Source organism: Salvelinus alpinus, chromosome 2, assembly GCF_045679555.1.
Source record: "Salvelinus alpinus chromosome 2, SLU_Salpinus.1, whole genome shotgun sequence".
Taxonomy (NCBI): domain Eukaryota; kingdom Metazoa; phylum Chordata; class Actinopteri; order Salmoniformes; family Salmonidae; genus Salvelinus; species Salvelinus alpinus.
In genome coordinates, this window is record NC_092087.1 from 114,700,492 (window position 1) to 114,726,562 (window position 26,071).

Genomic DNA, 26,071 nt, shown 5'->3' on the forward strand with positions numbered 1-26,071 from the left:
TAGTACGTCCCCTCGCCCCTACACGGGCGCGAACCAGGGACCCTCTGCACACATCAACAACTGACACCCACGAAGCATCGTTACCCATCGCTCCACAAAAGCCGCGGCCCTTGCAGAGCAAGGGGCAACACTACATATTGGTTTCAGAGCAAGTGACGTAACTGATTGAAATGCTACTAGCGCGTACCCGCTAACTAGCTAGCCATTTCACATCCGTTACACTCACCCCCCTTTCAACCTCCTCCTTTTCCGCAGCAACCAGTGATCCGGGTCAACAGCATCAATGTAACAGTATAACTTTACGTCGTCCCCTCGCCCCGACACGGGCGCGAACCAGGGACCCTCTGCACACATCAACAACGGTCGCCCACGAAGCATCGTTACCCATCGCTCCACAAAGGCCACGGCCCTTGCAGAGCAAGGGGCAACACTACATATTGGTTTCAGAGCAAGTGACGTAACTGATTGAAATGCTACTAGCGCGTACCCGCTAACTAGCTAGCCATTTCACATCCGTTACATGTGCACACTTATTATGTGACTTGTTAAGCAAAATCTTTACTCCTGAACTTATTTAGGCTTTTAATTACATTTGTAAACATTTCCAAAAACATAATTCCACTTTGACATTATGGGGTATTGAATCCATTTAACCCCAGTATCTCTACTTGCACATTCATCTTCTGCTATTCACATTCACATTCCCTACCATTCCAGTGTTTAATTGCTATATTGTAATTACTTCGCCACCATGGTCTATTTATTGCCTAACCTCTCTTATCCTACCTTATTTGCACATGCTGTATATAGATTTTTCTACTGTATAATTGATTGTATTTTTGTTTATTCCATGTGTAACTCTGTGTTGTTGTATGTGTCATTGTAAATGAGAACTTGTTCTCAACTAGTCTACCTGGTTAAATAAAAATAATTTTTAAATTCAGGATGTAACACAACAACATGTGGGACCAGTCAAGGGGTGTGTAACGGGCTTCCTCCTTCTCCTCATCCGAAGAGGAGTAGCAGGGATTTGACCAAAATGCAGCGGGTTGTGAATACATATTGATTTAATAGACAAAACGGAAAAACACGACAAACACTTGAATAATTACAAAACAAATAAACGAATGTAGACAGACCTGGACACGAACTTACATACAACGTGAAGAACGCATGAACCAGGAAAACAGACTACATAAAACGAACGAACTAACAAAAACCGGAACAGTCCCGTGTGGCGTAACATACAGACACTGACACAGGAGACAATCACCCACAAACAAACAGTGAGAACAACCTACCTTAATATGACTCTCAATTAGAGGAAAACGCAAAACACCTGCCTCTAATTAAGAGCCATACCAGGCAACCCAAAACCAACATAGAAACAGCAAACATAGACTGCCCACCCAAAACTCACGCCCTGACCATCACACACATACAAAACAACAGAAAACAGGTCAGGAACGTGACAGGGTGTGAATACTTTCTGAAGTCTCTGTATTTATAAAACTCCCCCCACCCAGCAATCTAATAGCATCAGCAAAATCTGTTGAAATAAAACCACAGATAAATATACCTAACATAGTACAATCTAATAGCATCAGTAAAATCTGTTGAAATAAAACCCCAGATAAATATACCTAACATAGTACATCTATTAAACAATACATCAGAAATAGTTACACATTATAGATCCATTCCTGGAGGTACAGGTCTGTTGGATAAACCTTCAGAAATAGTTACACATTATAGATCCATTCATGGATGTACAGGTCTGTTGGATAAACCTTCAGAAATAGTTACACATTATAGATCCATTCATGGATGTACAGGTCTGTTGGATAAACCTCCAGAAATGTCCGCTGCTGATTTCTTCCAGGTGTCCATAGCGGACACCCTGGTCCTGTGAATCCTGGCCGTGGACAAATTCTCAGTCAGAAACATAAGTCAGAACACAGCCTCTCTATTCTCTCATGTGTTTTCAGGTCCTCTGACTGGGAAAATGTCTTTTCACAATGAGAGCAGTGGTATGTCTTCTCCTCCTGTGTATTAGTATGTTGGAAAGGCTTTTCTCCTGTGTGTTTTCTCTCATGCTTTTTCAGACTCCCTGACCACCTAAAACTCTTTTCACACTGGGAACATTGGAAAGGTTTTTCTCCTGTGTGTATTCTCTCATGCTTTTTCAGGACCCATAACCACCTAAAACTCTTTCCACAGTGAGAACAGTGATAAGGCTTCTCTCCAGTGTGTGTTCTCTCATGCCCAACCAGGGCCCCTAACTGAGTAAAACTCTTTCCACAGTGAGAACAGTGGTAGGGCTTTTCTCCTGTATGTATTCTCTCATGCATTTTCAGGCTCCCTAACCACCTAAAACTCTTTCCACAGTGGGAACAGTGGTGTTGGTTAGGCGTCTCTGGGTCTGTTTCCTCTGAGGAACTCTTCTCGCTGTCAGAGTCTGGTCTCTCTCCTGCCAAATGACAAACAGATTATTTAGTTAAACAGAGACCTGAATGAAGCCTGCATTAAATAAAATTGTCTTCCTATGAGGTTTAATCTAGACTAGATCCCTCAATAACCTGAGGTCAGTCTTCACAACATTACATCATTAAAAATAAATTTGGTGACAGTGAGATTTAAAAACAAATGATGTAGAGCTCCAAATCTAATTTCTCAGGGAATGTCATGTTTATAGGCTGAGCAGAGCTCTATAATAATAGATACTGTCATGTTTATAGGCTGAGCAGAGCTCTATAATAATAGATAATGTCATGTTTATAGGCTGAACAGAGCTCTATAATAATAGATAATGTCATGTTTATAGGCTGAACAGAGATCTATAATAATAGATAATGTCATGTTTATAGCAGAGCTCTATAATAATAGATAATGTCATGTTTATAGGCTGAACAGAGATCTATAATAATAGATAATGTCATGTTTATAGGCTGAGCAGAGCTCTATAATAATAGATAATGTCATGTTTATAGGCTGAACAGAGCTCTATAATAGATAATGTCATGTTTATAGGCTGAACAGAGATCTATAATAATAGATAATGTCATGTTTACAGGCTGAGCAGAGCTCTATAATAATAGATAATGTCATGTTTACAGGCTGAACAGAGCTCTATAATAATAGATAATGTCATGTTTATAGGCTGAACAGAGCTCTATAATAATAGATAATGTCATGTTTATAGGCTGAGCAGAGATCTATAATAATAGATCATGTCATGTTTATAGGCTGAACAGAGCTCTATAATAATAGATCATGTCATGTTTATAGGCTGAGCTCTATAATAATAGATAATGTCATGTTTATAGGCTGAACAGAGCTCTATAATAATAGATAATGTCATGTTTATAGGCTGAACAGAGATCTATAATAATAGATAATGTCATGTTTATAGCAGAGCTCTATAATAATAGATAATGTCATGTTTATAGGCTGAACAGAGCTCTATAACAATAGATAATGTCATGTTTATAGGCTGAGCAGAGCTCTATAATAATAGATAATGTCATGTTTATAGGCTGAGCAGAGATCTATAATAATAGATAATGTCATGTTTATAGGCTGAACAGAGCTCTATAATAATAGATAATGTCATGTTTATAGGCTGAGCAGAGCTCTATAATAATAGATAATGTCATGTTTACAGGCTGAGCAGAGATCTATAATAATAGATCATGTCATGTTTATAGGCTGAACAGAGCTCTATAATAATAGATCATGTCATGTTTATAGGCTGAGCTCTATAATAATAGATAATGTCATGTTTATAGGCTGAACAGAGCTCTATAATAATAGATAATGTCATGTTTATAGGCTGAACAGAGATCTATAATAATAGATAATGTCATGTTTATAGCAGAGCTCTATAATAATAGATAATGTCATGTTTATAGGCTGAACAGAGCTCTATAACAATAGATAATGTCATGTTTATAGGCTGAGCAGAGCTCTATAATAATAGATAATGTCATGTTTATAGGCTGAGCAGAGATCTATAATAATAGATAATGTCATGTTTATAGGCTGAACAGAGCTCTATAATAATAGATAATGTCATGTTTATAGGCTGAGCAGAGCTCTATAATAATAGATAATGTCATGTTTACAGGCTGAGCAGAGCTCTATAATAATAGATAATGTCATGTTTATAGGCTGAGCAGAGCTCTATAATAATAGATAATGTCATGTTTATAGGCTGAGCAGAGCTCTATAATAATAGATAATGTCATGTTTATAGGCTGAGCAGAGCTCTATAATAATAGATAATGTCATGTTTACAGGCTGAGCAGAGCTCTATAATAATAGATAATGTCATGTTTATAGGCTGAACAGAGCTCTATAATAATAGATAATGTCATGTTTATAGGCTGAGCAGAGCTCTATAATAATAGATAATGTCATGTTTACAGGCTGAGCAGAGCTCTATAATAATAGATAATGTCATGGTTACAGGCTGAGCAGAGCTCTATAATAATAGATCATGTCATGTTTACAGGCTGAGCAGAGCTCTATAATAATAGATAATGTCATGTTTATAGGCTGAACAGAGCTCTATAATAATAGATAATGTCATGTTTTAGGCTGAACAGAGCTCTATAATAATAGATAATGTCATGGTTACAGGCCGAGCAGAGCTCTATAATAATAGATAATGTCATGTTTATAGGCTGAGCAGAGCTCTATAATAATAGATAATGTGATGTTTATAGGCTGAGCAGAGCTCTATAATAATAGATAATGTCATGTTTACAGGCTGAGCAGAGCTCTATAATAATAGATAATGTCATGTTTATAGGCTGAGCAGAGCTCTATAATAATAGATAATGTCATGTTTACAGGCTGAGCAGAGCTCTATAATAATAGATAATGTCATGTTTATAGGCTGAACAGAGCTCTATAATAATAGATAATGTCATGGTTACAGGCTGAACAGAGCTCTATAATAATAGATAATGTCATGTTTATAGGCTGAGCAGAGCTCTATAATAATAGATAATGTCATGTTTATAGGCTGAACAGAGCTCTATAATAATAGATAATGTCATGTTTATAGGCTGAGCAGAGCTCTATAATAATAGATAATGTCATGTTTATAGCAGAGCTCTATAATAATAGATAATGTCATGTTTATAGGCTGAGCAGAGCTCTATAATAACAGATAATGTCATGTTTATAGGCTGAACAGAGATGGTTGTTTGCCATTCTGTGAGACAATTAAGTTGTGATTTTGTGGTCGGGGGACTCTGATGGTATACACATGTTACAGTTAAGCAATAAGACCCGAGGAAGTGTGGTATATGGCCAATATAGCACGGTTAAAGACTGTCCTTAAGCACGACGCAACGCAGAGTGCCTGGATACAGCCTTTAGCCGTGGTATATTGGCCATATATCACAAACCCCTGGGGTGGATTATTGCAATTATAAACTGGTTACCAACGTAATTAGAGCAGTAAAAATACATGTTTTGTCATACCCATGGTATACGGCCTGATATACCACGGCTGTCAGCCAATCAGCATTCAGGGCTTTAATCACCCATTTTAAAATGTAGCTTTAACATTATATTATCACATAAATTCCTATAGTACAGAACAACATTTTCAAGTATAGAATTTCAGTAGCATGCTGCTTAAAAACCACACATTCATTCAAAACATTTAGAGAGTTAGAGCCCGTTTTTAAGACAGTACTTACTGGTGGTAATCAGATCTCCTGACTCCTCTGTCAATATGACCGTTATCTCTCCCTCTTTCTCCTTCTTCACTCCAAAAACTGCATCCTCCTCTTTCTCTTCCTCCTCCTCTTCTTTTACTGTAACATCCTCCTCTTTCACTCTGAATGAGTCTTCCTCTTCCTTCACTGTAACGTCTTTCTCTTCTTCTTTCACTGTAATAGCCTCACCCTCTACTTCTTGTTTTACTGTGACAACCTCTTCTTCCTTCTCCTCTTTCACGACAATGTTCAGCCCCAGAGCTTCTTTCTCCGTCCAGCAGACCTCTTCTTTAACAAGAGTGGGGATGTTTAGAGAGCTCATGGTCGGAGATGTTAGCTAGCTAGTTAGCATTAGCGACTAGCCTAGCGCTAGGCAAATTTAAGACGTCTGCCTGACTAACAACGTAAATATGAAAATAAATGGGTCAACTCGCTATAAAACAGAAGTATGTCTAAAACACATAGGCAAATATGCACTGAAACAGTCTAAAAAGCTTGAATGTTTAGGCCATGTCGCCTAGCAAGCTACTGAAGTGACTGACTCGCTGTTGTTGTTGAAGTGTCCCGTCCACTAGATTATACGTCACACTGGCAGCATCGTCATCAGCTGACTGGAGTGGGTAACGCAGTATAAGGAAATGTTTATTTTATTTCCTGACAAAAAATTGTATTTTAAAATGTATTTCATTAAATAATATTATATTGATACGTCCAAAGTTAAGCATGTGTTGATTGATTAGTGAAGATGTGTAATGAATGAGAATTTAAACTTTACATCTAACGCTGCATTTAAGGCAATGTCATATTCATTCAGTCAAACAAACGCTCTGCAGCGTCTGGTTTAACAGTGATCTACGTTCTATGAAAGCTGCTGGGAGCAAACTGGAGAATAGCTAGAGGAAAACAACGCTAACTGTATATACATACAGACTGCATACAAACCTAACTGCATCCCCAGTCCCTGATATATCACCAGACTGCATACAAACCTAACTGCATCCCCAGTCCCTGGTATATCACCAGACTGTACAAACCTAACTGCATCCCCAGTCCCTGGTATATCACCAGACTGCATACAAACCTAACTGCATCCCCAGGCCCTGGTATATCACCAGACTGTACAAACCTAACTGCATCCCCAGTCCCTGGTATATCACCAGACTGCATACAAACCTAACTGCATGCATAGTCCCTGGTATATCACCAGACTGCATACAAACCTAACTGCATCCCCAGTCCCTGGTATATCACCAGACTGCATACAAACCTAACTGCATCCCCAGGCCCTGGTATATAACCAGACTGCATACAAACCTAACTGCATCCCCAGGCCCTGGTATATAACCAGACTGCATACAAACCTAACTGCATCCCCAGGCCCTGGTATATAACCAGACCTCACAAACCTAACTGCATGCATAGTCCCTGGTATATCACCAGACTGCATACAAACCTAACTGCATCCCCAGTCCCTGGTATATCACCAGACTGCATACAAACCTAACTGCATGTCCAGTCCCTGGTATATCACCAGACTGTACAAACCTAACTGCATCACCAGTCCCTGGTATATCACCAGACTGTACAAACCTAACTGCATCCTCAGGCCCTGGTATATCACCAGACTGCATACAAACCTAACTGCATCCCCAGTCCCTGGTATATCACCAGACTGCATACAAACCTAACTGCATCCTCAGGCCCTGGTATATCACCAGACTGCATACAAACCTAACTGCATCCCCAGGCCCTGGTATATCACCAGACTGTACAAACCTAACTGCATCCATAGTCCCTGGTATATCACCAGACTGCATACAAACCTAACTACATGCCCAGCCCCTGGTATATCACCAGACTGCATACAAACCTAACTGCATCTAAAATAACTAAAATATGACTGCAGATCAGAAGAGCAGAGACACACAGAATGTGTGTAGATACAAAATAGATAGATTCCATGATGGTGAAACAAAGCTTCCTGAAGCATTGATGCTTTACAACCAATAGTCTCAAAAATAGGTTCATCACTCAAGGCTTTGAGCAACACAGAATTTAGAACAGACAAATTATTATAGATGACGTCCCACACCGTAGCAGCATAGCCTTTATGTCATTATTATAGATGACATCCCACACCGTAGCAGCATAGCCTTTATGTCATTATTATAGATGACATCCCACACCGTAGCAGCATAGCCTTTATGTCATTATTATAGATGACATCCCACACCGTAGCAGCATAGCCTTTATGTCATTATTATAGATGACGTCCCACACCGTAGCAGCATAGCCTTTATGTCATTATTATAGATGACATCCCACACCGTAGCAGCATAGCCTTTATGTCATTATTATAGATGACATCCCACACCGTAGCAGCATAGCTAAACCACTGTTTGAGAGCATCAAATCCATGCTGCATTGTGGGTAAATGGTGACTGGCTGACTGATTTATAAATAATAATGAGTAGTTATTTATGATGTAAGGTGATTTGTAGATCAGTCAGTCGCTTGCAGTGTCGAACCAGCCCAATACCAAACCAATCAGGTGGTTGTTCGATGAAATGAATCTCCAGACGTCATTGATGACGTGCTGCTGATAAAGTGATACAGGCATCAACACAAAAAAAGTTTACTGCTTTCAATGCAATGATTCAATTCAATTCAATGATACATCCGGTATCAAACATAACATCCATATCGAAAAGTTGACAAAACAGAAAGGAGCAAGCAGGTAGATTTCCTCTGTCATTTTGAGCCCACGGCAAGAAGGCACCAGAGCCTACCGTGCTAACGGGTTCCCACTAGATAACACAACCACACAGTTAATGAAAAGCATGAGGTGAAGCTTGAGCTAGATATCAACCTATCGAGCTAGTGTGACCTTCCTGGTCTCTCAAGTCAGTGAGTCAACACAGGAAGGAGCAATGGATGGATAGTTCATTTATTTCCAAAGCTGCAATGATGGGACACACACAGTCTGGATGAATGATCAGTAGTGACGGGATATAAATAGCACTCCCACAGCAATTCTATATTAATCTGCCCTATAATATACTAACAAAAGAAACAATTAAAATGTCTATCAAAGTCATTGTGATCGTATAGTGGATTTAACCATTCCTACTAATTCATAATTTACTATAATAAATGAATCAATTGTTTCCATGTGTCTCATGTTCACTCCATCAGAATAAACTGTCATCCATTTTACTATCAAAATATATCAAATTAACCTGAAGATTGACTCAATGTCCCCCTCTGGTGGCGAAGAAGTATAATACACCTAAACTAACAAAACCGGGCTGATAAACTGGCTGGTGTCCATGAGTTAATAAAACATGTACTTTATACATTTGTCATAAATGACCTGCATTGATGAGACACACAGTGTGGATGAATGATCAGTAGTCGACAGGGTAAAAATAGCACTCCTAAAGAAGATGCATTTTCCAGTTAGATACCAACTTGAAAGAGGGAATTTCAGCATAAAACACATGGAAAACTGAGATTTGGCAAATAACATTTAAAGAGAGGCTTATTTGACGCCAAACCAACAACAGTAGTTACTAAAACATAAACATTTAGACTTCCGGGTAGGAGCGAGCGGTCGCATTTCGCACTTCGCTCCGCTGGTAGTATAACTTTTCATTACATTTCATTATAGTACAACGGTTTGATTTGTCTGATCTTAGCAATTTCTTCTTAGCTAGCTACATAGCCGTCTTTATATCAAAGATAATTGCGTAATTATCGTAATTCGTAGTCCTAACGTAGTCAAACACTGCTATCTGGCCAGCGGCTAGCCAGCTAGCCAGCTAGCAAACGTTCACCGTCTACCGAATAGCAGCACTGTAGAAACTATTACATTCAACGGAACGACTTGATTAGTGTAGTGTTAGCTAGCTACATAGTTGTCTTTGCTGTCTTCGTATCCATAATTGTGTAGTTCACAGTGTGTAGTTTTAGAGTGACTATCTTCATTTACCGAGGCTAGCTAGCCAGCTATTTGTCGTCCTTAACGCAGGAACACTGCTAGCTAGCCAGCCAACAGCTAGCCAACGTCTACCGAATAGAACTTCCGCATTCAACAACCCGGTCGCATTCCGCTTCGCTCCACAGGTAGTATCACATTTCATTTTATTACAGTACAACGGTTTGATTTGTTTGATCGTAGCTAGCTACATAGCCGTCTTTGTATCAAAGATAATCGTGTAGTCTAGAGCGATTTTCTAGGTTAGCTAGCCAGCTATTTTCGCCCTTTTAACGTAACATAACGTAATCAACACTGCTAGCTAGCCAGCTAGCCACCGAATAGCAGAACTGTAGAAACTATTACACTCAACGGAACGACTTGATTAGTGTAGTGTTAGCTAGCTACATAGTTGTCTGTGCTGTCTTTGTATCTAAGATAAAAGATAACTGTGGAGTCTAGAGTAATTTCGGTTTTCTAGGTTAGCTTTTTCTAAGTTAGCTTCTTCTAGGTTAGCGATTTTCTAGGTTAGCTAGCCAGCTACTTTCGTCCTTTTAACGTAACGTAATCAACACTGCTAGCTAGCCAGCTAGCCACCGAATAGCAGCACTGTAGAAACTATTACATTCAACGGAACAACGGAACGACTTGATTAGTGTAGTGTTAGCTAGCTACATAGTTGTCTTTGCTGTCTTTGTATCTAAGATAACTGTGGAGTCTAGAGTAATTTCGGTTAGTTAGCCAGCTTTCAAACAAAGTCAACAACGCAGCCACTGCTAGCTAGCCTACTTCAGCAGTACTGTATCATTTTAATCATCTTAGTCAATAAGATTTTTTTTGCAACGTAGGCTTAACTTTCTGAACATTCGAGAAGTGTAGTCCACTTGTCATTCCAATATCCTTTGCATTAGCGTAGCCTCTTCTGTAGCCTGTCAACTATGTGCTTGTCTATCCCTGTTCTCTCCTCTCTGCACAGACCATACAAACGCTTCACACCGCGTGGCCGCGGCCACCCCAACCTGGTGGTTCCAGCGCGCACGACCCACGTGGAGTTCCAGGTCGCCGGTAGCCTCTGGAACTGCCGATCTGCGGCCAACAAGGCAGAGTTCATCTCAGCCTATGCTTCCCTCCAGTCCCTCGACTTCTTGGCACTGACGGAAACATGGATCACCACAGATAACACTGCTACTCCTACTGCTCTCTCTTCGTCCGCCCACGTGTTCTCGCACACCCCGAGAGCTTCTGGTCAGCGGGGTGGTGGCACCGGGATCCTCATCTCTCCCAAGTGGTCATTCTCTCTTTCTCCCCTTACCCATCTGTCTATCGCCTCCTTTGAATTCCATGCTGTCACAGTTACCAGGCCTTTCAAGCTTAACATCCTTATCATTTATCGCCCCCCAGGTTCCCTTGGAGAGTTCATCAATGAGCTTGATGCCTTGATAAGCTCCTTTCCTGAGGACGGCTCACCTCTCACAGTTCTGGGCGACTTTAACCTCCCCACGTCTACCTTTGACTCATTCCTCTCTGCCTCCTTCTTTCCACTCCTCTCTTCTTTTGACCTCACCCTCTCACCTTCCCCCCCTACTCACAAGGCAGGCAATACGCTTGACCTCATCTTTACTAGATGCTGTTCTTCCACTAACCTCATTGCAACTCCCCTCCAAGTCTCCGACCACTACCTTGTATCCTTTTCCCTCTCGCTCTCATCCAACACTTCCCACACTGCCCCTACTCGGATGGTATCGCGCCGTCCCAACCTTCGCTCTCTCTCCCCCGCTACTCTCTCCTCTTCCATCCTATCATCTCTTCCCTCTGCTCAAACCTTCTCCAACCTATCTCCTGACTCTGCCTCCTCAACCCTCCTCTCCTCCCTTTCTGCATCCTTTGACTCTCTATGTCCACTATCCTCCAGGCCGGCTCGGTCCTCCCCTCCCGCTCCGTGGCTCGACGACTCATTGCGAGCTCACAGAACAGGGCTCCGGGCAGCCGAGCGGAAATGGAGGAAAACTCGCCTCCCTGCGGACCTGGCATCCTTTCACTCCCTCCTCTCTACATTTTCCTCCTCTGTCTCTGCTGCTAAAGCCACTTTCTACCACTCTAAATTCCAAGCATCTGCCTCTAACCCTAGGAAGCTCTTTGCCACCTTCTCCTCCCTCCTGAATCCTCCTCCCCCCCCCCCTCCTCCCTCTCTACAGATGACTTCGTCAACCATTTTGAAAAGAAGGTCGACGACATCCGATCCTCGTTTGCTAAGTCAAACGACACCGCTGGTTCTGCTCACACTGCCCTACCCTGTGCTCTGACCTCTTTCTCCCCTCTCTCTCCAGATGAAATCTCGCGTCTTGTGACGGCCGGCCGCCCAACAACCTGCCCGCTCGACCCTATCCCCTCCTCTCTTCTCCAGACCATTTCCGGAGACCTTCTCCCTTACCTCACCTCGCTCATCAACTCATCCCTGACCGCTGGCTACGTCCCTTCCGTCTTCAAGAGAGCGAGAGTGGCACCCCTTCTGAAGAAACCTACACTCGATCCCTCTGATGTCAACAACTACAGACCAGTATCCCTTCTTTCTTTTCTCTCCAAAACTCTTGAACGTGCCGTCCTTGGCCAGCTCTCCTGCTATCTCTCTCAGAATGACCTTCTTGATCCAAATCAGTCAGGTTTCAAGACTAGTCATTCAACTGAGACTGCTCTTCTCTGTATCACGGAGGCGCTCCGCACTGCTAAAGCTAACTCTCTCTCCTCTGCTCTCATCCTTCTAGACCTATCGGCTGCCTTCGATACTGTGAATCATCAGATCCTCCTCTCCACCCTCTCCGAGTTGGGCATCTCCGGCGCGGCCCACGCTTGGATTGCGTCCTACCTGACAGGTCGCTCCTACCAGGTGGCGTGGCGAGAATCTGTCTCCTCACCACGCGTTCTCACCACTGGTGTCCCCCAGGGCTCTGTTCTGGGCCCTCTCCTGTTCTCGCTATACACCAAGTCACTTGGCTCTGTCATAACCTCACATGGTCTCTCCTATCATTGCTATGCAGACGACACACAATTAATCTTCTCCTTTCCCCCTTCTGATGACCAGGTGGCGACTCGCATCTCTGCATGTCTGGCAGACATATCAGTGTGGATGACGGATCACCACCTCAAGCTGAACCTCGGCAAGACGGAGCTGCTCTTCCTCCCGGGGAAGGACTGCCCGTTCCATGATCTCGCCATCACGGTTGACAACTCCATTGTGTCCTCCTCCCAGAGCGCTAAGAACCTTGGCGTGATCCTGGACAACACCCTGTCGTTCTCAACTAACATCAAGGCGGTGGCCCGTTCCTGTAGGTTCATGCTCTACAACATCCGCAGAGTACGACCCTGCCTCACACAGGAAGCGGCGCAGGTCCTAATCCAGGCACTTGTCATCTCCCGTCTGGATTACTGCAACTCGCTGTTGGCTGGGCTCCCTGCCTGTGCCATTAAACCCCTACAACTCATCCAGAACGCCGCAGCCCGTCTGGTGTTCAACCTTCCCAAGTTCTCTCACGTCACCCCGCTCCTCCGCTCTCTCCACTGGCTTCCAGTTGAAGCTCGCATCCGCTACAAGACCATGGTGCTTGCCTACGGAGCTGTGAGGGGAACGGCACCTCAGTACCTTCAGGCTCTGATCAGGCCCTACACCCAAACAAGGGCACTGCGTTCATCCACCTCTGGCCTGCTCGCCTCCCTACCGCTGAGGAAGTACAGTTCCCGCGCAGCCCAGTCAAAACTGTTCGCTGCTCTGGCCCCCCAATGGTGGAACAAACTCCCTCACGACGCCAGGACAGCGGAGTCAATCACCACCTTCCGGAGACACCTGAAACCCCACCTCTTTAAGGAATACCTAGGATAGGATAAAGCAATCCTTCTGACCCCCCCCCCCCCCCTTTAAAAGATTTAGATGCACTATTGTAAAGTGGCTGTTCCACTGGATGTCATAAGGTGAATGCACCAATTTTGTAAGTCGCTCTGGATAAGAGCGTCTGCTAAATGACTTAAATGTAAATGTAAATAAATTTCTAATGTATGATTTAAAAGGTGGATTTTATGATGTAATGTCAACTTTATATATTTCTATCCCGGGACTATTCAATTTTGAACTCACCCACAGCAATTCTCCATAAATCTGCTGTGGATTACCCAGAATCCCGAAATAAATTAATACATATGTGATAATTCAAAAACATAACTGGTTGTGCTTATAGGGAACCAGATCGTGAACACAACTAAGTTACTAAGTCTTTAGCCACACTGTATTGTTACACTGGTGAGTAAAAACTCATGCTTCCTACACTAACTTTTTGTCTGAACATTATAATATATATTTTACGTCACACTAGCGTCATTGTCTTAAAGTCGCACATCTCCATCGCAGTCAGAGGTTCAGACTGAGCGTTACCCACTCCAGTCAGCAGATGGCGGTGTGCGATTTTAAGGCAATGCTGTTAGTGTGACGTATGATCTAGTGGACGGAACGCTTCTTTCAGCAGCAGCAACAGTTAGTCCGCCACCTCGGTAGCTTGCTAGACAAAATAGCCGAACCAATAAAGCTCTTTAGACGCTTTAGTGTATATTAGCCACTGTGTTTTAAACCCTCATCTGTCGTCTAGTTAGTAAGTTATACTATTTCATTTCATATTTACGGTGTTGTTGTTATTATTCAGCTGGCGGGCTGGTTAAGTTAGCATTAGCTTAGCTAGCTAACATCTCCGACCATGAGTTCACTAAATTACTCTCTTCCTGGTGAAGAAGAGACGGTCTGCTGGACGGAGAAAGAAGCTCTCATCAAAGAGGAGGAGGAAAACAAGGATGTTACAATACAAAAACAAGTAGAGGGTGAGGTTGTTACCCTGAAAGAAGAAGAGAAAGACGTTTCAGTGAAAGAAGAGGAAGACGTTACAGTGAAAGAAGAGGCGTTCAGAGTGAAAGAGGAGGAGGGTGTTACAGTAAAAGATGAGGAGGATTCAGTTTTTGAAGTGAAAGCGCAGGATGGGGAGAATACGGTCTCATCGGAAGAAGAGGAGGAAGAAATTGGATATCTGGACCTGATTTCCCAAACGCAATTTAAGGCATCCAGTGGTTCTAAAGATGAACTTAGCCATAAGATGGTTTTGAGAAACCGGGCCGTGATTACCACTGGTAAGTACTGTCTTAAATACAGAGGTACAAACTCTGCAGTTGTTGAACTGATTTTTGGTGTTAAAGGGGAAATCTGCAATTGCTACATCCATATTTTGCCATTGATTCTTGGAGAATATAACACATGCCCCATGAGTTTAGTTAAACTGTTGTACCCCATCAGAACCCCAAATAAGCTTTTTTTACTCCAATGTTTAGAAACAATGTGTATCAACAGCCTCAACATGGTTAACTATAATGTTGATATCATGGATGGTCAGTCCTTTCATCCATAGGTCTGTCTATGAATTTGAGAGTAGTTAAATGTCTCCAGGCCCATCATCATCTTATTACCAAAACAGTGGTGGAATGACTTCTTTGTTATTGTTTCAACTTCAGATTGGTTGATTGATGTGTGGCTTTTTTAAAGGGACAACCTAGTATTTAAACAGCAACAAAATGGCTGCCAAGAGACTTGGTTTGGTAAACAGCTGAGGGATGGGGCTGGAGAAATGTAACCACTCTCAAATTCATAGAGAAAGATATTGTAGCAACCCTAACTCAACACCTAGCGAACTCGTCAAGAAGTTCAGACATCTTGGTGTAACAGTTATAAGGTGTTGGCTTGACAGTCGCTGGACCCAGGTTTGAGTCCAGCTCAGGGCTACCCCCTGAATTCACTACACTATGAATACAAGGACTGGCCATGCATGATGTCATAATGATAGTTTAACCAGGTTTCTAGGATATATAGTATATTCTAGAATTCATCCATGATGTCATAGTGATAGTTTAACCAGGTTTCTAGGCTATATAGTATATTCTAGAATTGCCAGTGAAGATTTCCTGTGAAGGCAAATTATTAGAGCTGTTGATAAGTCATTGTATAATATTCAGCCAATTTTTTGTCATGCCTTTACATTAAAGGCAAGACATACCTAGAAGCAATTACATTCATGAATTGGTTTAAAACATTTGTTTTAAACCCTTCTCAAAGTTGGTGCCTTGATGGATTTGTAAAAAATGGTTTATCATGAAACACTGTTTTTTAAATTTATTTAAATGTAACCCTTATTTCAGTTAAGTCAGTTAAGAACAAATTCTTATTTACAATGACTGCCTACACCGGACGATGCTGGGCCAATTGTGCGCCGCCCTATGGGACTCCCAATCACGGCCGGTTGTGATACAGTCTGGATTTGATCCAGGGCGTCTGTAGTGGCGCCTCAAGCACTGAGATGCAGTGTCCGCTGCGCCACTCGGGAGCCCCAAAATCATGTTCTAGTGCTGTCCCCAACTAAAATACATCTTGGTCAACCAAGAGTCATCTGTTCTTTCTACCAATCGCCCCATGTGTTTTTATAAATCAAATATACGTACTGAACTTGTCTGATGCTTTAAGCATTCTGTTGGATCAAATAATTAAGACACACAAATGACTCGAAGTCATAACCGTCAGCATAACCTGACCAGAGGGAGCCGCTCGTCACTATAACCTGACCAGAGGGAGCCGCTCGTCACTATAACCTGACCAGAGGGAGCCGGTCGTCAACATAACCTGACCAGAGGGAGCCGGTCGTCAACATAACCTGACCAGAGGGAGCCGCTCGTCAACACAACCTGACCAGGGGGAGCCGGTCGTCAACACAACCTGACCAGAGGGAGCCGGTCGTCAACATAACCTGACCAGAGGGAGCCGGTCGTCAACATAACCTGACCGGAGGGAGCCGGTCGTCAACATAACCTGACCAGAGGGGGCCTCTCGTCAACATAACCTGACCAGAGGGCGCCGGTCGTCAACATAACCTGACCAGAGGGAGCCGGTCGTCAACATAACCTGACCAGAGGGAGCCGGTCGTCAACATAACCTGACCAGAGGGAGCCGGTCGTCAACATAACCCGACCAGAGGGCGCCGGTCGTCAACCTGACCAGAGGGAGCCGGTCGTCAACATAACCCGACCAGAGGGCGCCGGTCGTCAACATAACCTGACCAGAGGGAGCCGGTCGTCAACATAACCGGACCAGAGGGAGCCGGTCGTCAACATAACCTGACCAGAGGGAGCCGGTCGTCAACATAACCCGACCAGAGGGCGCCGGTCGTCAACATAACCTGACCAGAGGGAGCCGGTCGTCAACATAACCCGACCAGAGGGCGCCGGTCGTCAACATAACCTGACCAGAGGGAGCCGGTCGTCAACATAACCGGACCAGAGGGAGCCGGTCGTCAACATAACCTGACCAGAGGGATTCGCCCCTCCGCTGCTGGACTTCGTAAATTCTGCCATTCTGCTACTTAAGTTTTCAGTAGTAGACTAATAGTCTACAGATAGATAGACTATTTCAAACAAAAGACAATGAATAAATTGACAAAACTGACGCATCTTGTAGGATCAGGTCTGGGTGGTCTGCAGGGGGCTGTTTCATTTAGTATCCGTTTGGGTCGGCATCGGGAATGATTGTATTTCCCCATAGTATGTTGTACCGAAGTTGAATGACTGAAAGGGAGTGTAACTTTGATTATAATTGCACTTCCCTGAAGGAGGGAAATGAGGTACAACACCTGTTTGTCCCCGCCCTTTCCTGTGTCGGTGAAGAGCGGTATTAAAGAGCAGAATAAATCCAAGCCTCTCATCACCTGTGGGTGGTGGGGCTTCCAGCAAGGCGTGGATTTGATCGTATGTTGTACCTAGTTTCCCTCCTTCAGGGAACAGTAGTTATAGTCATAACGTTACGCTTGTCATATGATGAACTTCAACTTAAATACGGGATATTGCTGTCGGACAATTTTTTTGTATTCTGAAATGCACTCGACCCACTTATCATTTAGTGGCTCCTTATGTTACGCTGGGAAAACCGTTTTCATGGGCACAGAAATACTAAATAATTTCAGAGTTTGCTAAATCCAATGGTTTTTAACTGAGTCATCTTGTAATCCAAGATGGTGTGTAGCAGTAAGACGTGTTTGTTGTTGTAAATGTTATCTTTTTTTGTATATATTGCAATATATTTCAATCTCTTTTTCCATTTTTTTAATTACATATACCTTCCGGCAACCCGCCTCACCCAATGTGATACGGATCTGCTATTTTTTTTAGACCTTATAGCTAGAACCTCCATCAGAAGCTAGCCATCAGAAGCTAATTAGCTACTAGCTATTTAGTCATTGTTAGCCACTGCTAGCGGCCTTTACCTTTTTAGCTCAGACACCAGCCGCTTTTAGCCTGGATAATACCTGCCAGTCTGCACTGCGCGATATCAACCCTGAGCATATCGGACTGTTTTTCTCCACTACATCACCGTATTACTGCTGTAAGCTCTGGACCATTACACCAGATAATCGCAGCTGGCTAGCCTCGACGCTAGCCTTGAGCCAGGCCCATCTCCCGGCCTGCTCAGTAGACCCTATGATCACTCGGCTACACAGCTGATGTCTCCCAGACTCTTCACTAAGACGACTAGAAGCCACTACATTACCGCATTCCTGCCGTAAGCTCTGGACCTTTGCACCGGATTGGCTATAGTGGCTAACGCCCTTGTCCCGAAGCTAGCACCAGTTAGCCTCGAGCCAGGTGCATCTCCCGGCTAGCAAACAAAATTACTCCAGCTACAATACCTCTTTTGCCAGTTGGCCTGGACCCTTTGTCGACACAGAGCCCCGCCGATCCATCACAACTGGTCTGCCAACGCAATTCCGTCAGATGTGCCCTCAACCGGCCTTTGCCAGACGTCGGTGACACCCTTGTCCCGAAGCTAGCACTAGTTAGCCTCGACCCAGGCGCGGCTCCCGGCTAGCGTAGTAACGACTACCTAACGGCTTCCCTGGTTCATATATTGCTGTTCACTGGTTCATATATTGCTGTTCACTGGACCCTATGATCACTTGGCTACATAGCCGATGCCTGCTGGACTGTTCATTAACCTTTTCTCAATAGGGGGTGCTGTTTTCACTTTGTAAAAATTTCGTTCCCAAATTAAACTGCCTCGTACTCAATTCTTGCTCGTACAATATGCATATTATTATTACTATTGGATAGAAAACACTCTCTAGTTTCTAAAACCGTTTGAATTATATCTGTGAGTAAAACAGAACTCATTTTGCAGCAAACTTCCTGACAGGAAGTGAGAAATCTGAAATCAGGCAGTCTGTTCTAGGGTCAGTTTATTAATTTGCATGTGTTCTATTGGTCGACATGCACTGCATACGCCTTCCACTAGATGTCAACAGGCAGGGAGAGAAGAAATGGAGTGTATAACTTGATCTGAGGTTGAATAAGAGCTCTTGGCATGACGTGACACCAATTTCCTGTTTTCTGGAACGCGCGAGAAGGGACCGGGTATTGCCTTCTGAAAAGCTGTCGTTATAGACGGCTAATATCTCCGGCTTTGATTTTATTTCATAAACGTGACTATCATCGTAAAGTATGTTTTTTCAATATAGTTTTATTAGATTATTGACATTTTTTCGGGACGTTAGGTGTGTTGCGTTGTCTGCGTTTGTTGACGATGGAGAGCTTCGCGCCACTTCGCTAGTGTGCTTGCTAATTCAAGAGGGGACAATGCCATTCTAAAACCAAACAAAGATTGTTCCCATTCCCGTCACATCATCATTTATCACTCCAGTGTTAATTTGCTAAATTGTAATTACTTCGCTACTATGGCCTATTTATTGCCTTACCTTCGTACTCCATTTGCACACACTGTATATAGATTTTTCTATGGTGTTATTGACTGTACGTTTGTTTATGTGTAACTCTGTTTTTGTCACACTGCTTTGCTTTATCTTGGCCAGGTTGCAGTTGTAAATGAGAACTTGTTCTCAACTGGCCGACCTGGTTAAATAAAGGTTAAGTAAATATAAAATTATAATACAAAAAATGTAGCAGCAGTATAGACCTAGTCTGTTCATTATATACATGATGTATTGTTACACCATGTAGGAGCAGTATAGACCTAGTCTGTTCATTATATACATCTACATGATGTATTGTTACACCGTGTAGGAGCAGTATAGACCTAGTCTGTTCATTATATACATCTACATGATGTATTGTTACACCACGTAGGAGCAGTATAGACCTACAGTAGCTAGCTACTTATTTAGATGTAGTATAACTTAATGAAACTGCCTTAAATATGCTGTGGTAAACATTTTTTATTCTCACTAATCAATCAACACATTCCTGTCTTTGTATGTCTCAATATAATGGTATTATTTAATTAAATCCATTTAAAATAATCTTTTGTCGGAAAATAAAATATGATCCTCAACTGCGTTTCCCCTCCAGTCAGCAGACGGCGATGTGCGTCTTTCAGGCGACGCTGCCAGCGTGACGTATAACCTAGTGGACGGTTCTTCATAAACAGCTGGTCAACCACCTCGGTAGCTTGCTAGCCAACATAGCAGAAAGATTCATGCTATTTATACGCTTTCGATGTATATTAGCTACTGTGTTTTCGACACACTTCTGTCGTATCAACTTGTTAACCTATTTAATTTAATATTACGTTATTTTGTATTAGTCAGCTATAGTAGCTGGCTGGTTTAGTTAGTACTAGCCTAGTCGCTAATGATAGCTAGCTAGCTATATGAGCTCCCTAAACATCCCACCTCCTGTTAAAGAAGAGGCGGTCTGCTGGACGGAGAAAGAAGCTCTTGTGAAAGAGGGGAATGTCACAGTAAAACAAGAAGTAGAGGGTGAGGCTGTTACAGTGAAAGAAGAAGAGAAAGACGTTCAGTGAAAGAAGAGGAAGACGCGTTCAGAGTGAAAGAGGAGGATGAGAAAGAGGAGGATGCAGTTTTTGGTGTGAAAGAAGAGGAGGTTGGAGATCCGTTTAACCCCAGTAAGTACCGTCTCTGCAGTCGTTGAACCAATATGCAGTAAAGGGGTTCTACACTTTAATGTTGTTCTGTAGGAATGGCTGAAGCTACACTGTAACGTGTAGAACATCAAGAGTGGACCATCAACAAAACGTTAACAATTGATCAAATGCATCTAATGACAATGCCTGAAATACTGTAGTCCTCAATATCTCCTATTAGCTTGGCCCAATATGCTTTTTACTGAAATGGGCAGGGAGTAAGCTTTGTTATTGTTTCTACTGCTGATTGCTGTCCCCGTTACTCCTCAAGGTCCAAGGACTGTATGTTATTTTCAGAGGTAGACTGGCTCTAAAATAGTCAAATATTCCATCTAAATGTGAATCCATTCTCAATTGCGATACATTTCTAGAAACATAAATCGCTGCACTTTCATATCAATTGAGAATAATTTCACACAATACTTTCATATCACATCAAAATAAGTAACCAGTTGCAATACCCCAAACGGTAAACCAAATTCGTTTCTCGTAATTTCACCTTCCTTTAGGCTTCTTTTTCTTCTTTGGACTTTATATGGCGGTTGGAAACCAACTTTAAGGTGCATTACCACCATCAACTGGACTGGAGTGTGGACCTCAGTTCATCTTTCAATCACCCAGGTGGGAATATACCAAGACAGTCATGAAGAGGGCACAACAAAACCTTTTCCCCCTCAGGAGACTGAAAAGATTTGGCATGGGTCCCCAGATCCTCAAAAGGTAATACAGCTGCACCATCGAGAGCATCCTGACCGGTTGCATCACCACCTGGTATGGCAACTGCTCGGCGCTACAGAGGGTAGTGCGAACGGCCCAGTACATCACTGTGGCCAAGCTTCCTGCCATCCAGGACCTATATAATAGGCGGTGTCAGAGGAAAGCCCACAACATTGTCAGAGACTCCAGTCACTCAAGTTATAAACTGTTTTCTCTGCTACTGCACGGCAAGTGGTACCGGAGCACCAAGTCTAGGACCAAAAGCCTCCTCAACAGCTTCTTCCCCCAAGACATAAGACTGCTGAACAATTCATGAAATCGCCACCAGACAATTTACATTGACCCACCCCCCTCCATTTTGTGCACTGCTGCTACTCGCTGGTTGTTTGTTACCTATGCATAGTCACTACGCCCCCACCATGTACAGATTACCTCAACTAGCCTGTACCCCCGCACACTGACTCGGTACCGGTGCCCCCTGTATATAGCCTCGTTATTGTTATTCTCATTGTGTTACTTTTTATTATTACTTTTTATTTTAGTCTACTTGGTAAATGTTTTCTTCTTCTTGAACTGCACTGTTGGTTAAGGGCTTGTAAGTAAAGCATTTCACTGTAAAGTCTAAGTTGGTGTCTTGACGGATTTGTAAAAAAGGTTTGTCATAAAACACTATACAGTGGGGAGAAGAAGTATTTGATACACTGACGATTTTGCAGGTTTTCCTACTTACAAAGCATGTAGAGGTCTGTAATTTGTATCATAGGTACACTTCAACTGTGAGAGACGGAATCTAAAACAAAAATCCAGAAAATCACATTGTATGATTTTTAAGTAATTAATTTGCATTTTATTGCATGACATAAGTATTTGATACATCAGAAAAGCAGAACTTAATATTTGGTACAGAAACCTTTGTTTGCAATTACAGAGATACGTTTCCTGTAGTTCTTGACCAGGTTTGCACACACTGCAGCAGGGATTTTGGCCCACTCCTCCATACAGACCTTCTCCAGATCTTTCAGGTTTTGGGGCTGTCGCTGGGCAATACGGACTTTCAGCTCCCTCCAAAGATTTTCTATTGGGTTCAGGTCTGGAGACTGGCTAGGCCACTCCAGGACCTTGAGATGCTTCTTACGGAGCCACTCCTTAGTTGCCCTGGCTGTGTGTTTCGGGACGTTGTCATGCTGGAAGACCCAGCCATGACCCATCTTCAATGCTCTTACTGAGGGAAGGAGGTTGTCGGCCAAGATCTCGCAATACATGGGCTCATCCATCCTCCCGTCAATACGGTGCAGTCGTCATGTCCCCTTTGCAGAAAAGCATCCCCAAAAATGATGTTTCCACCTCCGTGCTTCACGGTTGGGATGGTGTTCTTGGGGTTGTACTCATCCTTCTTTTTCCTCCAAACACGGCGAGTGGAGTTTAGACCAAAAAGCTTTATTTTTGTCTCATCAGACCACATGACCTTCTCCCATTCCTCCTCTGGATCATCCAGATGGTCATTGGCAAACTTCAGACGGGCCTGGACATGCGCTGGCTTGAGCAGGGGGACCTTGCGTGCGCTGCAGGATTTTAATCCATGACTGCATAGTGTGTTACTAATGGTTTTCTTTGAGACTGTGGTCCCAGCTCTCTTCAGGTCATTGACCAGGTCCTGCCGTGTAGTTCTGAGCTGATCCCTCACCTTCCTCATGATCATTGATGCCCCACGAGGTGAGATCTTGCATGGAGCCCCAGACAGAGGGTGATTGACCATCATCTTGAACTTCTTCCATTTTCTAATAATTGCGCCAACAGTTGTTGCCTTCTCACCAAGCTGCTTGCCTATTGTCCTGTAGCCCATCCCAGCCTTGTGCAGGTCTACAATTTTATCACTGATGTCCTTACACAGCTCTCTGGTCCTGGCCATTGTGGAGAGGTTGGAGTCTGTTTGATTGAGTGTGTGGACAGGTGTCTTTTTGTACAGGTAACGAGTTCAAACAGGTGCAGTTAATACAGGTAATGAGTGGAGAACAGGAGGGCTTCTTAAAGAAAAACTAACAGGTCTGTGAGAGCCAGAATTCTTACTGGTTGGTAGGTGATCAAATACTTATGTCATGCAATAAAATGCAAATTAATTACTTAATCATACAACGTGATTTTCTGGATTTTTGTTTTAGATTCCTTCACTCACAGTTGAAGTGTACCTATGATAAAAAATTACAGACCTCTACATGCTTTGTAAGTAGGAAAACCTGCAATATCGGCAGTGTATCAAATACTTGTTCTCCCCACTGTATATATATATTTTTAAATGTTGCTGACACCCCTCCCCAGAGGTGTCTCATTATTGGGATTCATTGCTGATTCCTACCTGTAGCTCACTATGAGGTGTCTAGTGATAAAGGTTAAGGCAAGGCTTTCGACTCTGTCAATCACCACATTCTTATCGGCAGACTCAACAACCTTGGTTTCTCAAATGACTGCCTCCCCAGCTTCACCAACTACTTTTCAGATAGAGTTCAGTGTGTCAAATCGGAGGGCCTGTTGTCCAGACCTCTGGCAGTCTCTATGGGGTACCACAGGGTTCAATTCTCTGGCCGACTCTTTTCTCTGTATATATCAATGATGTCGCTCTTGCTGTGGGTGATTCTCTGATCCACCTCTACGCAGACGACACCATTCTGTATACATCTGGCCCTTCTTTGGACACTGTGTTAACAAACCTCCAAATGAGCTTCAATGTCATACAACTCTCCTTCCTTGGCCTCCAACTGCTCTTAAACGCTAGTAAAACTAAATGCTCTTCAACCGATCGCTGCCCTCATCCGCCCGACTAGCATCACTACTCTGGACGGTTCTAACTTAGAATATGTGGACAACTACAATTACCTAGGTGTCTGGTTAGACTGTAAACTCTCCTTCCAGACTCACATTAAACATCTCCAATCCCAAATTAAATCTAGAATCTACTTCCTATTTCGCAACAAAGGCTCCTAAACTCACGCTGCCAAACATACCCTCGTAAAACTGACTATCCTGACGATACTTTACTTCAGTGATGTCATTTACAAAATAGCCTCCAACACTCTACTCAGCAAACTGGATGTAGTCTATCACAGTGCCATCCGTTTTGTCACCAAAGCCTCGTTGGCTGGTCCTCGCTACATATTCATCGCTAAACCCACTGGCTCCAGGTCATCTATAAGTCTTTGCTAGGTAACGCTCCGCCTTAACTCAGCTCACTGGTCACCATAGCAACACCCACCCATAGCATGGCCTGTTTATTGCCTTACCTCCTTACTCCATCACACTGTATATAGATTTTTCTATTGTGTTATTGACTGTACTTTTGTTTATCCCATGTGTAACTCTTGTGTTGTTTTTTTGTCGCACTGCTTTGATTTTTCTTGGCCAGGTCGCAGTTGTGAATGAGAACTTGTTGGGGTGGGGGGAAAATGTAATTAAAAATACATTTTAAAAAATCATAACTTTATTGACTATGAAAAGCCAATTGACATTTATTCCTGATTATTATTTGACCATGCTTGTCACTTATGAACATTTTGAACATCTTGGCCATGTTCTGTTATAATCTCCACCCGGCACAGCCAGAAGAGGACTGGCCACCCCTCATAGCCTGGTTCCTCTCTAGGTTTCTTCCTAGGTTTTGGCCTTTCTAGGGAGTTTTTCCTAGCCACCGTGCTTCTACACCTGCATTGCTTGCTGTTTGGGGTTTTAGGCTGGGTTTCTGTACAGCACTTCGAGATATTAGCTGATGTACGAAGGGCTATATAAAATAAACTTGATTGATTGATTGATTGACAACACCCAAATAGATACTGTCATTAACGCGATTCTTCAATAATTAAACATATTTCTTAATACTGTAGCAAACATTATATTACACAGGACATTCAAACGAGCCTTACAATTATAATCCAAAGTAGTGTGGAATGCACTCCCCTGAGTTTTCCCCCATTCACATTCAGAATACACTGAAAAACTGAAATCTTTGCTCACCATTTAAGATATACTACATCCATAACTGTCGGTTTCCTCATTAGCAGGGAGGACTTTCTACAACCAAATTGCATGTGCATCGCCCTCGTGCCGCAATTGTATTAAACACAGAAAGGGGCCTATATTAGAGACCAAAAGTCGTCTGGCACACTGCTTAGAGTTTCAACAACATGAATAACTTATTTCTACTCTACAATCATCGATGTTACTACTAAAATATGACTATTCTTGCTCATTTTAAGACAATTGTCAAATAATTTTAACATTCATTACAGATGTCAATTGTTGTACAACATCATGGCTATGCTGTTGGCATCACCTTTTACAGTGGATTTCCACTGTTGTGGGCCTTTAATCATCTGACTTTGTTGTTCGCACAGGAGAGAGACGGGACAGTCGTGGATCCTCTGGGGAGCCTCAACAACCTCATGATGCTGACGAGGCAGAGAAGAGTCTCTCCAGATCAGAACGCCTCAATAAACACCTGCAGAGATCCACAGGGAAGAGAACTCACTGCTGCTCTGACTGTGGGAAGAGATTCACCTCATCAGGCATTACAATTCATCAGAGAATCCACACAGGAGATAAACTCTGGACTTGTGAGTCAATAGTATTGCATGCTGTAGCAGGCTATATAAAGAGGAA

General features: G+C 42.9%; 2 protein-coding genes across 3 annotated transcripts in view; one reads left to right on the forward strand and one right to left on the reverse strand.

Annotated features, from left to right (window-relative positions):
• LOC139548169 (zinc finger protein 135-like) overlaps positions 1 to 26,071 on the forward strand; it is a 263,034-nt gene that overhangs the window by 200,832 nt on the left and 36,131 nt on the right. The window contains exon 1 of one of the 2 annotated variants that reach the window (XR_011669667.1): positions 20,445 to 20,689. The exons of the other annotated variant lie outside the window; for it this stretch is intronic. The gene's annotated coding sequence lies outside the window, so the exon portion shown is untranslated. Of the gene's footprint in view, positions 1 to 20,444; positions 20,690 to 26,071 lie in introns of those variants that run through there. 2 annotated transcript variants of the gene reach the window in all.
• On the reverse strand, positions 569 to 6,404 carry LOC139549699 (zinc finger protein 32-like). The gene is made up of 2 exons (XM_071360371.1): positions 5,715 to 6,404; positions 569 to 2,470 (listed from the first exon to the last, which is right to left on the reverse strand). Exons 1-2 carry the CDS (start codon positions 6,052 to 6,054, stop codon positions 1,938 to 1,940), a joined length of 873 nt encoding a protein of 290 aa, XP_071216472.1. The 5' UTR covers positions 6,055 to 6,404; the 3' UTR covers positions 569 to 1,937.

Coding starts and splice junctions, on each gene's coding strand:
- LOC139549699 (XM_071360371.1), bottom strand. CDS start 6,054: ATGAGCTCTCTAAACATCCCCACTCTTGTTAAAGAAGAGGTCTGCTGG. Junction 2,471..5,714: donor AGGAGATCTGATTACCACCA/GTAAGTACTGTC, acceptor GTCATTTGGCAG/GAGAGAGACCAGACTCTGAC.